The following is a 17582-nucleotide window of genomic DNA, read 5'->3' as shown; positions in this document are numbered from 1 at the left end:
ATAACTTGTATCATGATGATTCGTGCCCGCCATCAAAATAAGGATATTACGACTGCTGCCCAATGCTCCCTGAATACAGTAAAAACAATCAGGCATGAACTAGAGACTTGCAATGGTGACTACGAGGATGTAGCAAGAAGAAAGATCCCTAGCAGACGATCTGATTGCGTTCGTACAGCAGAATTCCTCTCAAATCTGCAGGAACAGGTGTTGAAGAACCCTGGCATTGGAATTCGGGCTTTGTTCGTGGAGTTGCTAACTGTAGTCAAGCCCTGGATAACAAGGGTAGCCAATGGTAGGCCGTATGTATGGCAGCAGGATTCGGCCCCTTGCCACACCTCTGGGAAAAGTCAAAAATGGTTGTCTGAAAATTTCTACGACTTCACCAGTCCAAATGTTTGGCCTCCAAACTCCCCAGACCTTAACCCCATGGATTATTTTGTATGGGGCGCAGTTGAAAAAGACACCAATCGCACTTCCAGTAATACAAAAGCCCAGTTAATGGATAAAATTAAAACAGTTTTTGCGGCCCTTCCCAGGGAGACTGTAGCATCAGCTTGTTCGAGGTTCCGAAGCAGAATTGAAGCTGTGATCGATGCTAATGGTGGTTATTTTGAGTAAATCTTGTTGATAGTATTGTAATTAACTCGCGTGTAATGTTTTTTTGTCAATTCATTAAATTTAATAGATACAAAGAAGATTTTCTTTTTCCTTACGAAACTGTCAAATTTATCCCGAACACCCTGTATATACACTGTTCAAACCAGTTTAACTTTTGGATCTGAAAACTAAGTCAGAAATATTACAGTTAATCAAATAAAGACTGGACAACCCACACTGAGAGCTCTAGAAAAATTAGGAACAGGTTCAGATATCAACAGAAAAATCATATTAAAAATTAAAATATTAGGAAGGAACTTTAAGATTCAGGAACGTGCGAGCAGAGCTAATCTCAGGTGGTATGGTCATTTAAACAGAATGGACCTCGGAGCTCTGTTTGTGGTGCTACGAACATTGAACTCCAAGAGGTTTCCGAATATTCTGGACAATACAATTCCTACTTTGTAGCATTTCTATGAAACTGACAACTGTCTCTTATGACACAGTGCAAGACTTATGACACACTGTGTCATAAGGCTGCTGCTGTGGCATGGCTTGTGGACATGAACATCACACCACACTTGACTGGCCTGAACAAAGCACTGATCTCAAACCCTACTGAGCATCTGTGGGATGAACTAGAGCAGGGGTGTCCAACCTTTTAGTTTCCCTGAGCCACATTGGAAGAAGACGAGTTGTTTTGGGCCACACATAAAATACACTAACGACAGCTGATGAGCAAAAAAACGTAGAATGTATAGTTAACATATTTAAGTAATTTAAACTTCATTAATTCATGAATTTTTTTATTATAAAAGTAAAAGACAAGACAGCAACATGAAATTAGTGAGATGTTTGACATTGTTTTTGAGACACTAATGCTTCGATATTTGGTTCGATGGAAGTAGTTGCAATTCTCAGTGAGTTCTCAAGGTGCTCATCAGATATTTTGGTTTCTAGTTTTATTCTTTGTGTGCTTTATCCTTGAAAGTAGCTGCTCACAAACGTAGGTGCTTCCAAATAGCGATGACATGAATAAGGCATGATTGTGAAGCACGGGATATTTTTCTCTGGGAAGATATAGCTTATAGAAGTCCAGTAAAGAGACATGATTAAATTTTTCTTTAAGTTGAATGTCAGATTGTAGCTCTATGCATTCCATTTAAAAATATGTTTATGTCAACTGAAAATGGAGTAGCAAATATATCAAATATCAAAAGATTGATGATTTTTCTGGAAATCTTGGAACCTCTTCTCAAATCGAAAAGCAAGACTGCATATTTTTCGTTGTTCACAGAACCGTGTTTAGCCAACATGTCGAAATGCATAAAATTGTTTGCCTTAATTTGAGATTGCCATAGTTTCAGTTTCATTTCGAACGCTCTTATAGTTCGAAACATTGCATTGATCAGTTGGTTTTCACCTTGAAGATGCATGTTTAACTCATTTAAATGAGCGGTCTACTAAAAATGCCAAATCTGTGAGCCAGTTTTCATCATCAAATTCTGGCACAAATTTTGTTTTTGATTCCATAAACGACTTGATTTCATTTCGCAAATCATAAAATCTTTTCAACATTTTACCTCGACTTAACCACCTTACTTCCGAAAAGTAAATGATGTCCCCCATAGTCAGCATCCATAAATTTAAGGAATTCCTGGAATTGGCGATGATTCAATCCCTTGGCCCTTATGAAATTTACAGCCTTGATGACAATCTGCATGACGTTATCCATCTTTAAAGCTTTTGCAGATAAATTTTCTTGGTGTACTATGCAATGATATTTTATCATACTTAAATTTTGGGAGGCAATTGCATCATCTTCTATTAATTTTACAAGTCCATCTCTTTTACCTATCATCTGATTTTATCAACTGATTTTAGAAAAATCCCCTTTTTTATCAGGGCAAATTATATCTGCCACGCTTTCCATACATTGCTTAATAAACTCACCATCGGCATACAGTTTTGATTTTTTTGCTATCAAGTTTGCAACCACGTAACTAGCTTTTACAATAGAATCCACTTCAGTTGTTATTTTTTTTTAAAAAACTTTGTTGAGATGATAGACTTTTTATCAGTTCCGTTATTTTGTCTTTATGACACATTCCTTGATACGCACTAAATTTCGCGTATGTTTTTGCGTGTAATGCCTTTTCAAATTGTAGTCTTTGAAAACTGGCACAAATTACCTACAAATTAAGCAGATTGCCTTAGTATTTGCCTCGACAAAAAAGTAGTAGTCTGTCCACTTTTCGTTGAACAATCTTCCTCCTTCTATAATTTTTCTTTTTTTTTGATTTGGTTTTCTTTTAAGATGCTGTGGAAACCATGCTGGAATTTAAAAAAAAAAAAACAGATTGAAAATTAGAAAGCTAGGTTTAATAATCACCAAATCGCCAACTTTTTTTACTACTAAAAAAATTACTCGCCAAATCGCCACAAACTCATGTAACGTCTGCACCTTTCTTCAGTGTCAACTCGACTGTTTACAATTGCAATTGAAAGCCATACCAGCGTGCCCATGGTGCACATAGAGACATCTATTGCGTTTTAAAAGTAGGAAGCAAGAGCGCTAGTGCCATTTACTATGTTGAGAAGTAACTACTCGCATGGGCGGCAATTTTGAATAAATACAATTATTTGAGAATGATTTTATGAATCTCTCATTGCTAAAGAACGTGTTAAATTCAAAAGTTCATTGCTTATAAATTAATAGCATGTTAAAATTGTATTTGTAGTATTATTAATGGTATTTTTAGTCACAATCTCATAAAGTTTGTAAGTTTACAATTTTTTGTTGGGCCGCGGGTTGGACAAGCCGGAACTAGAGCATCAGTTAAGGTTAAGGAACGTCTGCCCCACAACAGTTCAGGACCTCATTGCATGCCTACAAGAAGAATGGTTCAAAATTCCCATTGATCACTATTGTACAACTTGTGGAAGGTATGCCCCACAGGATTGCTGCAGTCATCGCATCAAAAGGAGGTCCTATATCTTATTCAAGTGGCTGTTTGCTCCTCACACTGTGGTGTCTGTTGACTTCTTTCCAAGCAGTGTATATTGCTGAGAATTAGAAAATGATTAATAAATCACATACAGGAAATTTTACTGAATTTTGAATTTTATCTGAATTTTGATGAAGATGTGAATGTTTTGTAATAATCAGGCAAAAAAACAAAAAACAAATTGCCTACCTGTTATAAAATATTGATGGATTTTTATTAATTTCTTTTAATAATTTTTTTTTCTACTGAGCTACACAAGGATTGCACTCTACAGCGCTTGACCACACGAAGAAAGGATTTGGTGGTTTAAATCTAGTCGCCGACTAGAGGAAATTTTTCTAAGCCTTTTTTTGGCCGGTTCCCGAGTTAGTCGATCTCTGGCACGGGCTAACAGGTTTTATCTCCTGGAAACTCGGGTTTTTCGTCCCGTAAACTCAAGAAAATCAAAAGCTGAACCCACCCTATTTTCAGACGTTAAAAATATTGTGTTAGGGTCAGGGACCACATAATGGCGGCACTAGCTTGTCGCCTTCTTCACTGCATATTGATGAATCAGTGATAGCCCTGGGCCAGCTATCTCTCTGATTGGCTACCAGTGGAGATTGAACTGCCCACTCAGTCTCCAAAAGTTAGATAGGGTAAACGGCCCCACCTACTCCCTATTATTATTATTATTATTCCGGGCAACTCCAAGGAGTCGACAGACTCATCAAGGGAGGTCCTAACATGTCAAGAACAACAGTATCTATCATACCTCGCCTTGAACTCATTCTTTCTAACCACATTCTTGCCAAGCTTCCATGTATGGTCCCTAGTCCTCCCACCACCAGTCCTATTCTCAAAAATGTCTTCTGGATTAATCTTATAGAAACCCTTCAGTAATATGAATGTCTCAATCATATCACCCCTTTTCTGCCTATCGACCAATTTTTGCAACCCACAAATCTTCAACCTGTTCTCATAAGGTTCATTCCATAGACCTGCTATCATCTTGGTCACTCGTCTCTGGATCCTCTCCACCTCCTCCCCATCAAGAAGAAACCCTGGTGCCCAAATCTGGGCACAGAAGTCTAGATGGGGTCTTATCAAGGCTCAATACAGAGGAACAATAACTTGTTTGTCTCTGCTTGTTAAAGTATTTTTCAGAAGCCAAGTGATTTGATCAGCTGATTCAGCCACTTTTGCAATGTGTCCCCTAAACTTAAATTCCCTATCCACCAACACTCCCAAGTTCCTGACCTCATCAATCTCCTGGAGTACAGTTCCACCAATGTGATATACTGCTGCTAATCTTTTCACCCCAAATTGCATAACCTTACACTTTGCCACATTAAATTGACATCCATTTTCCCTAGCTCAGTCCACCAAACTATCCAAATCATCCTGCAAAATTTTGACATCCTGTGCACTCACAATTGCTCTACCCAACTTTGCATCATCAACAAACAAGTGAACACTTCCTCTCAGATCCTTTCCTATGTCATTGATGAACAAATTGAAAAGTAGTTATCCAAGAACAGAACCCTGCGGCACACCACTAATCACAAGCCGTCTTTTGGACTCAACTCCTGAATAAACCACTCTCTGGTATCTCTCCATCAAACACCCTCCTATCCATCTCACCAACCCTATATCCATCCCCATCTGCTCCAGTTTATTGATTAGAGTTCCATGTGGTATCCTGTCAAAGGCCTTGGCAAGGTCCAGTAGAATCACTGTAAACCCTTTACCCTTATCCAGTTCAGCCGTCACTGTGTTATAAAACGTGAGCAAGTTACTGAGGCATGATCTACCTTCACAAAACCATGTTGTCCCCCAAACAATATCCCATTTTCATCTATCCAATCCTGTATTCTTTTCTTCACTAATTTCTCAAAGACCTTGACAACGATTCCTGATATGCCAATCGGTCGGTAATTTACAACAGCAGTCTTGGAACCTCCTTTATGCAGTGGAACTATTTTCCCCTCTTTCCACCCCCTTGGGACTAACCCAGACCCGAGATTCAAGTTAAACAAAATGGTCAAGGGTACTGACAATTCTTTAGCTGCTTCACGTACGACACGAGCTGGTTTACCATCCAATCCCACAGATGTATTGACATTAAGGTTTTGCAATAGACTACTCACCTCTACTTCATTCACCACAATTCCCGTATAATCTATTGGATCATTCATTTCTGCAATGTCACCACCTGGATGATATATTCTTGCAAAGTGCTCGCTCAGTAACTCAACTATATCAACTGATTCGGTTACCTCATTACCACCGGCATTCTTTAAAATCATTCTACCATATACATTTTTTCTTTTACTTGCAACATATCGAAAAAACTGTTTAGGATTCTCTTTAGCCTGCATAGCCAATGTTCTTTTGTAATCCTTTTTTGCTTTTCTTACCACATTCATTACCCTTCTGGCCTGTGCTTTATACCGTTCATGTGCCTGCCAGTCACCTTTCTCCTTAAATTCCCTCCATAGTTGTTTCTTTTTTTGCAGCTCAAGCTTAATGGTGTTATGCATCCATTTAACCCCTACTTGATTTATTATTTGGACTCTAGGTATACAGTCAGCCATTGCTTCATGCAAACACTTGAAGTTGCAGTTGTACATGCCATGGCACTGAACCAATCAAACTCCTAAGCTTGTCATACTTACCAGCCCAATAATTCCACATTTACCCTGTCTTAATTGTAAATTCCACACACCTTTAGCCACCTCCCAAGTCAAGACCCTATGATCACTCTCACCAATTGGTGGCAATGTGGTCATATTAGTTACAGCCAAATCCTCAGATGCAATTACTAGGTCAAGCACTCTCTGACCCCTAGTATTTTCCATTACATGCTGTCGCAGATAGTTATCCCTTAATAACCGCATAAAATCCAATTCCTTCCTCCCGTGTGTTCTCTCCTCACTCCAATCAATGCTACCATAGTTGAAATCTCCCATAATAATTACCCTCCTTCCACTCATTTCTTCTATTTGCTTGTGCATACTATCTCCACCATCTTTCCCATCACCTGGTCTATAGCAGCACCCAATTGTATATTTTGTTCTGCTAGCCACAATCTCACACCAAATGGCCTCAAATGTGCTCTTTTCTCTATCCTGCAATTCAACTTCTATTCTCCTTGGCTGCAGCTCATCAGCTATCATCAACAATACTCCTCCCCCCATTTTATTCTCCCTGTCATTCCTGAACACACTCTACCCATCACATTCAATCTCACTATACTGGAACAACATAGGTCTTTAGCTGATTTTTTTTTTGCTTTTTTTTTCTTTATTAAGGAATCATTTTCTTATGAAAAGATAATGAATGCATGTGATTTTTGTAATTTTATACATGGAAATACTGGATAACATCAACCTCTTATGTAAAAACTTATTAGAGGGCTGAAGTGGCTTGAAAAAGTTCCATCTTTGGTCTCTAGTGCAGGGTTTCTGGACTATGCAAAAAAAACCGTGTGCATGTAGAGTGTGGTGGAGTAACAAACTGTTTATAGAAAACATGTTAACAAAAAGTCAAAGACATGTTTATTTCAAAATGTCATACATGTTTGCATTATTTCTGAGGACCAATACTTAAAAACACAACTATGTAGAAGACAATTTCCAAATTTCCAAAGATGGATGATAGCTTGGAAGCCACATGTGTAATATTTCTGCATTTAAAGGTTTTTATGCAATTGCAAAAAATATGGAAAGACAGAAACATTTCTATCACTACTAAATCAAGACTGGTCAATAGCTGTGTTTTTGATTTTCATTTATGACACTGAATCTTGGACACTTGGTGAAAAAGACATAGATAAGATAAACAAGCTTTGAGATTGGTGCTGTTGAGAGTCTCCTGGATGGACAAAAGGTCAAATGAAAGTATAATAAGTCAACTAAAAATAAAGAGGCAGTTATGTGACATTGTAAAGGAAAGAATTCTCAAATACCTCGGTCACATTTCAAGATGTGAAAATGACAACCTAGAAAAACTCATCATCCAGGGCAAAGTGGAAGGAAAAAGAAAAAGAGGATGCCCAAGATCAACATGGTTGGACCAGATTAAAAAGCTCACCGGACTAACTTTGGAATTGGCAACTGCTGCAACAAAAAACAAAAAGAAATGGAGGGACATTATAACTATGGTCACGAATCCTCAGACATGAGGAGACCGAGCAAGAAGATAGGTTTTTATTCAATCATCTGAGGATAATATGAGGACAGTACATCCATCTTCCATCAAAATAACTCAGCTGCAATCCTTCTGCCATTGGAAATGTAGCCTTCAGTTTCAATCTAGAGACTATCTGTTGGAGCTGGTCCAGTCACAGATTAAAAAAAACTGGGTAATGAGTGCAGCAGCAGCCATGCTTATCCAATCACAGAGGATAATCCCACGATCACATAGACATCCAGTAATAAGTACAGGCACACATTATGTTCTCAACACCTTTTGTTTTCATCAGAATAGTTAACACAAATGAAAAATTATGATGGTTTATAGTTCTTCCAGCTGCAGTTTATAAGTGCAATTTGTGTTCCAGCACCTGTCAAAATCACTTTTATTTTTGGTTGCTTTCATCTTTGCCAGTAACTCCTTTTGAGAGAAGTGCAGGAAAACTAATAACAGAAATAAAAATAAAATAAAGGTTGGGGAATAATAAAAGCACACTATAACTTTGCTTTATATTTCAGTTGACACCAATGACTTTATCCATTCTTCCTATATTATCATATCCCCAATCCACCATTTTTCCTTCTCTCCTTCCTTGTTTTTTTGCTACAGGTCAAAATGAAGGGTGTATAATATGACTTATCCATTATATTCATTTCTGGTTTCATGTTTATTTATTTATGTTGGCCTGGTTGGGGCAAATATTCAGGGTGTGCTAGGTGTGCGGTGCACATCTGCAGAATAGCAATATCACCAATGTTATATTTTTACATTTATTCACACTAAAGACTCCCCTAATTGTTTCGTTACTGTTTTTGAGTTTCATCTGTTTTGCTTGCTTGAAGTGTGAACTGACGTGTTTAGGACAGTAATACAGACAGCAATTTTCTATAAATAATTTATAACTTCGAAAATGGGAAACAGTGTTGTTCGCCAACACTGTTTCCCTTTCGCAGATTGTATGACTGATTCTAGTCCAAAAAGGTTTGGAACTTGCGTATAAATGAGTAAACGAGTTATTTCAGCCTTTCTTTGGTTCAATCGGGAAAAAAAAATTTCCCAAGTGATTATTTTTTCAATTTCTGTGCATATGGCTGTATGCAAAAATTGTATCAAAATTCAAATTATCCATGTCTCACTCTAGTATTTGCCAATGATAATCTAATCTCAGCATGAAGCGTAAACCCTTTGTGCTTCTCACATAACTGGTGCATGTGAAGCATAGCTGTTGTTAGTTTTACCTTTATATTTTTTCATATTTAAAATTATATTAATTGATAAATTCAAGTATTTAAATTGAAGTTTTTTCTGTCTGCAAGGGGATGTGCTTTGCATTATGGGAGATACTAAGGCAAGTGATTAGAACTTATCCCACCTTCACCATGAGTTGCTCCAGTCCTGAAAATACTTCAGGCGCAAGCTTTGTTTGCTTACACTTCGATAAAGGATTAAACCAAATATATAATAAAATATTTAAAGTTATCTTACAATTAATTATATTAGACCAATTAAGATGAACACTGATGTGCTATGCACTCTTAAAACTTTCATACATCGATAAAAATGCAATCATACAGTCAAATTGACGTGAATTTTGTGGCATGGGTTGCATAAGTCACATGATAGCACACCCAGCATAAATGGGCATGCAACACCACTGATACATACATACATACATACACACATATATATATATATATATATACAATTTATGTATATATCCTTCGATTATTTCCCAGCTAGCATACTTTGCCTTCATTTTCACTGGCAAACCTTTTAATCATATTTCTTTAAATCTTTAATCTTTATAAATCTAGATGCACTGAGAGAAGTACCTTAGAAGACCAAAATATAAGATCAGATAACAGATAACCAGACAGATAACACATTAATTGAAGGAAATTGTTGATAGGAAGTAATAATGTAAATTTCTCATGATATCCTGTGAAAACCAATGATCAGACTTCTCAAACTATAAGCATAGAAAACAGTTATTTTGTCAAGGAATGAGCAACATAAATGTAATGCTCAGAAACTTTATTAAAGTTAAGAAGTAAAACAAAAACATAATTTACCAGTGAATGTGGTCTTTGTATAATGAAGAGTGATCAACATGACAGTACTGTTAAGAAGTGGAAAGTCAGATTACAAGAACTGAAGTGTGTGTGTGTGGAAGGGGGGGGGGGGGGGGGGGGAACAAGGTGATATAGAGATTACTTTCCACAGATAGTAACTAACATATGATTTCTTTAAGATGGGACACTGTACTAGCCAAGACTGCACTAATTTGCAAAACTTGATTTCAATTTTATTTATTTATTTTTTTGATAAACTAGTGAGTTTCATGAAATAATGTCTTATATACATATTTGAGAAATGATGGTTAATCATGTTTTTAAGACTTGCAGCTTATCTTTCAAGATAAGAGGAAAATCTTGGAGGGGAGTCACTGTGAAGTGCTAGCCTTCCCTACTCAGTGGCAATAATAGCTCAAAAGTAGCTTTACACCAAATTTTTTTTTTTAATATGTATGCACAGTATTTCAAATAGATAAAAATTAATAATAATAAAGGAACTGTGATTTCATAAAGGATGTATTAAGTCAAAGATCAAAGGTGAAACAATGTGCAGCCCAAAAATGCAGACTTGGTAAGAAGGTTGGATAGTATATATCCAACTATTAGTATAGTTGCGACAGCATGTAATGGAAAATACTAGGGGTCAGAGAGTGCTTGACCTAGTAATTACATCTGAGGATTTGGCTGTAACAAATATGACCACATTGCCACCAATCGGTGAGAGTGATCATAGGGTCTTAACTTGGGAGGTGGCTAAAGGTGTAGAATTTTCAATTAAGACAGGGTACATGTGGAATTATCGGGCGGGAAAGTATGACAAGCTTAGGAGTTTGATTGGTTCAGTGCCATGGCATGTACAACTGCAAGGACTAGAAGTTGATAGTGCATGGGAGGTAGTTAAGAAGTGCTTGCATGAAGCAATGGCTGACTGTATACCTAGAGTCCGAATAATAAATCAAGTAGGGGTTAAATGGATGAATAACACCATTAAGCTTGAGTTGCAAAAAAAGAAACAACTATGGAGGGAATTTAAGGAGAAGGGTGACCGGCAGGCACATGAACGGTATAAAGCGCAGGCCAGAAGGGTGACGAGTGTGGTAAGAAAAGCAAAAAAGGATTACGAAAGAACATTGGCCATGCAGGCTAAAGAGAATCCTAAACAGTTTTTTAGATATGTAGCAAGTAAAAGGAAAAATGTACATGGCAGATTGATTTTAAAGAATGCCGATGGTAGGGAGGTAACTGAATCAGTTGAGATAGTTGAGTTACTGAGTGAGCACTTTGCAAAAGTATATCATCAAGGTGGTGACATTGCAGAAACGAATAAACCAGTAGATTATACGGGAATTGTGGTTAATGAAGTGGAGGTGAGTAGTCTATTGCATAACCTCAATGTCAATACATCTGTGGGATTGGATGGTATACCAGCTCGTGTTGTACGAGAAGCAGCTAAAGAATTGTCAGTACCCTTGACCATTTTGTTTAATTTGAGTCTCGGGTCTGGGTTAGTCCCGAGCGGGTGGAAAGAGGGGAAAATAGTTCCACTGCATAAAGGTGGTTCCAAGACTGCTGTTGTAAATTACCGACCGATTAGCATATCAGGAATCATTGTAAAGGTCTTAGAGAAAATAGTCAAAAGGAAAATACAAGATTGGACTGAAGAAAATGGGATACTGTATCGGGGACAGCATGGTTTTGTGAAGGGTAGGTCATGCCTCAGTAACTTGCTCACGTATTATAACACAGTGACGGCTGAACTGGACAAGGGTAATGGGTTTACGGTGATTCTACTGGACCTTGCCAAGGCCTTTGACAGGATTCCACATGGAATTCTAATCAGTAAATTGCAGCATATGGGAATGGACATAGGGTTGGTGAGATGGATAGGAGGGTGGTTGACGGAGAGATATCAGAGAGTGGTTTACTCGGGAGTAGAGTCCACAAGACGGCCTGTGACTAGTGGTGTGCCACAAGGATCTGTTCTTGGACCAATGCTGTTTAATTTGTGATATAGGAAATGATATAGGAAATGATCTGAGAGGAACAGTTCATTTGTTTGCGGATGATGCGAAGTTGGGTAGGGCAATAGTGAATGCAGATGACGTCAAAATTTTGCAGGATGATTTGGATAGATTGGAGGTCTGGGCTAAGGAGAATGGATGTCAGTTTAATGTGGCAAAATGTAAGGTTATGCATTTTGGGGTGAAAAGATTGGAGGCAGTTTACTGCATTGGTGGAACCCTGCTCCAGGAAATTGATGAGGCACGAGATTTAGGAGTGTTGGTGGATAGGGAATTGAAATTTAGGGGACACATTGCAAAAGTGACCAAAACAGCTCATCAAATCACTTGGTTGCTGAAGAATACGTTGACAAGCAGAGACAAGCAGGTTATTGTTCCTCTCTATCGAGCCTTGATAAGACCCCATCTAGACTACTGTGCTCAGATTTGGTCACCTAGGTTTCTTCTTGATGGAGAGGATGTGGAGAGGATCCAGAGGCGAGTGACCAAGATGATAGCAGGTCTGTGGAATGAACCGTATGAGAACAGGTTGAGGATTTGTGGATTGCAAAAATTGGTTGATAGGCGGAGGAGGGGAGATATGATTGAGACATTCAAATTACTGAAGGGTTTCTATAAAATTAATTCAGAAGATATTTTTGAGAACAGGGCTGGTTGTGGGAGGACTAGGGGACATCCATGGAAACTGGGCAAAAGTGTGGTTAGTAAACATGTTAGAGCTGGGTTCTTTACTTTTAGAGTAGTGAATGAGTGGAATGCGCTCCCTGAGTCTGTAGTGGATGCTGTGACAGTGAATGAGTTTAAGGCGAGGTATGATAGATACTGTATGAATGTCAGATAGTTGTGATGAATATGATTTGGGGCCTCCCTCGATGAGTCTAATGACTCCCTGGAGTTGCCCGTAATAATAGTAATAATAATAATAATAGTAATAATAGTTGGATACTAAAAAGGTTGGATAGTATATCACTCACTGCATATCTATATTAACAACAACAACATTAAATTTATATTACAATATAATATAAATATTAATAATGATACCTTTCAGATCCCAAATAATTATTGTAGTATCGGCTGAACAACTCATTATGAAACGTCCATTGCAGGCAATACCAATATTTATAATATCTGTTTTATGCAGCTCTTGAAAAGTTCCAAGAGGTTCTACATTACCAGGAGAGCAATCTTCTTTTCTGCCAACTTTATATACTTGTATTGCATTACCATTGGCCTGGCAAATAATGTAAGCCTTTGAGTCAGGACTCCATTTAATTTGTTTTGCATGATCATATTCTACATTGGCTCGTACGGATCTAGAAAGAAATTCAGAAGAGAGAGAGAGCTTGTATTAAAACAGAGTGGGGAAAAAAAAAAAAAAAAGAAGATAAAAATAACAATAAATTACCTGTAACAATTCACAAGTTTTTCAAATGGTTGAATTCATTAAGTTTAATGTTATTTTCTGCAAATAACATCAGAAACATTAAATTCCTGCTAGGTACCACACTGAATATGCAGGATATTATGCTAGTACTGCACGTCTATGTTAAATAACTACTGGCTTCCCATCAACAAATTTCATCTTCCAAAATAATATGTTATTTGTCAGAATTCCAAGTTCAGTCCTCCAGGATGCTAGTAACTGCATCGATCCACCTAGAGATTAGTTCTGTTCACACATTCATGAATGCTAACTGTATCAAGTTTCTTTCATTGATATAATCATTTTGATATGATTTTGCCATTCACAGTATCTCTATGCTCCCCCAATTTTTCTCTAAATTCTCATATCGATGTTATGTAATCTATGTTGAACTATTTTATTCCTAAACCAACTCTCAAAAAAAATAAGTTAAAATCAGTTTAAACTTGCTTCTTGTAATACTAGTGTAGACTTTTGGCTAAATTCTCTCTTATTTCAGAAAAAAGTATTCAATTGGTTTCCCTGGTATATAAGCTTTGCATATTATATTAAATATTTCCAAATATTTAATTTGCAACCTTCACTAAAATAATACCTAAACAGCTGAAATGTTTTATTTGTTCTGTAGGTTTAACACCAAGAATGCATGCGATGTTCTTAATGTTCCTGACTCTTTTCACAGTATTTGTTTTAATTGCTCTTTTCATACCACATTTCTTAGAGAAGCTATTAAATTTAGTTGAATTTAATAGCTGCTCATTTAGAATCACCATCATCAGTTGCATCAGTCTTGGGACTGGTAGCTCAGCAGCAATTTCCTCCATTCCGCTCTGTCATTGGCTTTCTTCTTAACCTCCTGGTAACTCCTCAAACCCGTGCTTTCATTTAGAATGAGCAGCTGTTATTCATACTGAATTCATTTAGAAGTATGACATCATCTGCACAAAACAAAGACCTAAATTGATATTTCTGAGTTTCAAATCTGATTTAATATCTTTTTTCTTGTCTTACCTAACTTTGCATCAAGCCATTTCTATGCACATCATTCAATTCTAATTGTAATTTACAACTTAAGTAAAACTACATAATAAACTTTATACTACACTGTATAAAGTTCCCTTTACACCGCATAACTATAGCATTTCAAGTTACTTTTCTATGGACATCTTATCACATGCTTCTTTCAGAACTACAAAACATAAATACCAATTGCTATATTCACATGATTTGTTGATTATTTATTGTGGAGTAAAAGCTGTTCATGAACAGCCACATTTTGCCTAACATGGGATTGCTCTTCATCAAATTTCTCTGCCACAATTTTTCTTAGCCTCTCTGCAAGATCTTACAGATGCAAGATGGAATACAGCAGAGAAATTTGTGCTGAATGTTTCCTTTTTTACAGGATCTCATATGGAATATGAGCGCTCTATTCCAATTCATTCACAAGTTTTCTGAATTATGCAGTGTACCAATGAAAAATCTGTAAACTATATATTAGGAACATTTCTGATGGAATATCAAATACTCCAGCTTTCAGCACTTCAGGATTTTGATGACCTTACCTCATATATTGATAGGTACTCTTAATGCAGTTCTATTCCATATTTTCTAACCCTGTTCTTTCTTGTCAATGCTTATAACAATCTTTAAAGTAATTATAATACTAGATAAAAATTTATGTAAAATATTTTATTAGTGTAGAATTTTCACCTAAGTATCATAGGCATCATCGGTAGTACAAGAACACATAATGGCAATGAACATTAACATATAATTCTAAAAAAGCACCACCTAAGTAGCTAATGTAAGATAACTAAAAACACAGTAAATTTCCTAACTTATTTAAAAAAAAAAAAAAAAAAAAACTATATATATGTAGACAAAATAAAGTTAGGAAAGATTAGCTGATTTAAAAAGCTATCTCCCACAAAGGGGATAGACATAGACCATTAGATATGTTTAAGTTAGGAGAGTGAAGTTTCACATGTTTCTTTATAAAGCCATTCCATGAGGAACCAGTTCAGGCTCAAGGTATGTAAGCCTTCAGCCTGAACAGTCTGGAATTACGGAGCATGCTATCAACACTAGACATAGTTCATTGGAACAAGAGTACTTCATAAAAGTTGATGTCTTGTGGAAAGGCTTTATAAAGAAACATGTGAAACTTTACTCCTCTCTCCTAACTTAAACAGATCTGATGGTCTACATCATAGGTTCCCAAAGTGGGTGGTACTTCCCCCCCAGTGGGCGCTGAAGCCTTCTGGGGGGGGTGGCTATAGTGGGATCACAAGCATTTGGGGGAGTTCAGGAAATCTAGGGGTTGGTGGCTCTTTATAGAAAAAATTAATAATATATATACAGTAGAACTCGGTTATAATGAATTCCACGGGACCGCATATATTTGTTCGTAATAACCGTTATTTGTTATATCCAAGAAGGTCATAATTTGAGTGAATTAAAAATGTTTTCAGATTTTTCTCAGCATAGGTATATTGGGTAACATAAATACATATGTGCAAACATACATATAAAGAACAAAAATTTATTTTTTAAACTTCACATTTTTACATAAAAAATAGTCAAGCGTGCTTTGCTTTGCACAAGACGCATATTTCATACGTTTGAAATGGTTCCTTATACTACTAAGATGCTTGAATGTGTCGTCTGAACTTACAGATCGCGATTCCATAAATCTTGTTAAAATATGTAAAGCACTTTCTGCTTCACACCAGGTAACAATTTTCTCATCATTGCTATTTTCTTCCTTGGAGTCACTACTACTATTATCTTCATCTGGTGTATGAGAGATTTGTTTTAAGATGTCAGCGTCTGTCGGTATACCCGAAGTTGCAACACCATTATCATTGTCTATAAAATTATCAATCACTGCGCACGTTTCAAAATTGTTAAAGTTTCTCGCTTTTAACCACGCTGATAACGGTAAGTTATCCTCTTCATCTTCTTGAGATTCGCACTCGTATTCCGCAAGACAGGCTTTCTTAAAACAGTTTTGTATCGTAGACGATATCAAATTCCAAGCATCACTCATTAAACGTATTGTGTGAAATACACTGATCTTCGAGTCATAAGCATAAGCATTTTTCTCTGCGTTCTATCAGTTCCAAGACTAACAGATGACGAAAATGGGATTTAAAACATCTAATTATGCCTTGATCAAGTGGATGCAAGACAGATGTCACATTAAGTGGCAAAAAAACAAGTTTTATGTTTGTTAAATTAGCCACTACAGGATGGGCAGGTCTATCAATAACAAAATTTTCCGGTTTTCACTGCGAAGATTTTTATCCCACTTGCGAATTTCATTTTCGAAAATTAAAGATGTCATCCAGGCCTTCCTATTTGCTGTATAATCAACGGGAAGTTTCTTTATGTTTTTAAAGAATCTAGGCTTTGCTAATTTTCCAATTACAAGAAGCTTTCTTTTATCGCTACCGGTCATATTCACACAAACTAAAACTGTGAGTCTATTTTTGATAAGTTTTCCGCCAATGCACTTTTCGTTTTTAAATTGAAAAGTTTTATTGGGCGGTAAATTATAAAAAAACCCTTGCTTCGTCTGCATTATAAATGTTGTTGTATCCATACCTTCATTTGATGTCCAACCATACATTCTTGATCCAGTCAGAAACAACGTTTTTGTCAATGGACAACGCCTCGCCACTTACTTTTGCGTAGACAATATTGTTTCTGTTCTTAAAGCGATCAATCCATCCAGTGTTGCATTTAAAATCGCTATAACCAAGTTGAACAGCAAATTTTTCGGCTTGAACTTTCAAAATTGTTCCGCTAATAGGTAAGCCAGCGGTTCTTTGCACTTTAAACCATGAAAGACGTGCCTTGTCAACGTCACTTTCATTACACTTTTTAAGTTTTTTACACTTCCATAAATTGTTTACAAAAGCTTTCAGAGTCAACTCGCGATTCTTCCAAATTGTTGATATTGTATTATTACTAAATAGTTTAGGGAAATAACAATGTAGACTAGGATATACATTAAAATAACTTTTTAATACAAATCCAATATTTCGGCAACGTCACGTTGCCATTTTCAACAGGAACTTGTGAGCAAGACATGTGCATGCAGGCACAGCAAACAGTAAATGAGGACGAAGCAGGAAGCTATTCTTTCTCCTAAAGTCCTATTGGTGCCCCCTAGCGGGCAATATTGGTATTCTTGGGTGATTGGGCTGAGGTCTTCTGATGTAGGTTTCCCAAATTTGAGGCAGTCTCATGCAGCCAAATTTGTTCAGGT

At 36.8% G+C, this 17582-nt stretch overlaps 1 protein-coding gene across 1 annotated transcript in view; it reads right to left on the bottom strand.

The window, feature by feature from the left end:
• LOC150107834 (transducin beta-like protein 2) overlaps positions 1 to 17582 on the bottom strand; it is a 261182-nt gene that overhangs the window by 191185 nt on the left and 52415 nt on the right. Inside the window, exon 4 of the mRNA XM_090391583.1 lies at positions 12925 to 13196. Coding sequence (XP_090247709.1) covers positions 12925 to 13196 — 272 coding nt within the window. The remainder of the gene's footprint in view (positions 1 to 12924; positions 13197 to 17582) is intronic.

Source organism: Typopeltis vanoorti, chromosome 4, assembly GCF_054136105.1.
Source record: "Typopeltis vanoorti isolate ZY-2024b chromosome 4, IOZ_Tvanoo_1.0, whole genome shotgun sequence".
NCBI classification, from domain to species: Eukaryota; Metazoa; Arthropoda; class Arachnida; order Uropygi; family Thelyphonidae; genus Typopeltis; species Typopeltis vanoorti.
Note: the sequence above shows the minus strand (reverse complement) of the source record. Positions and strands in the feature narration are given on the sequence as shown.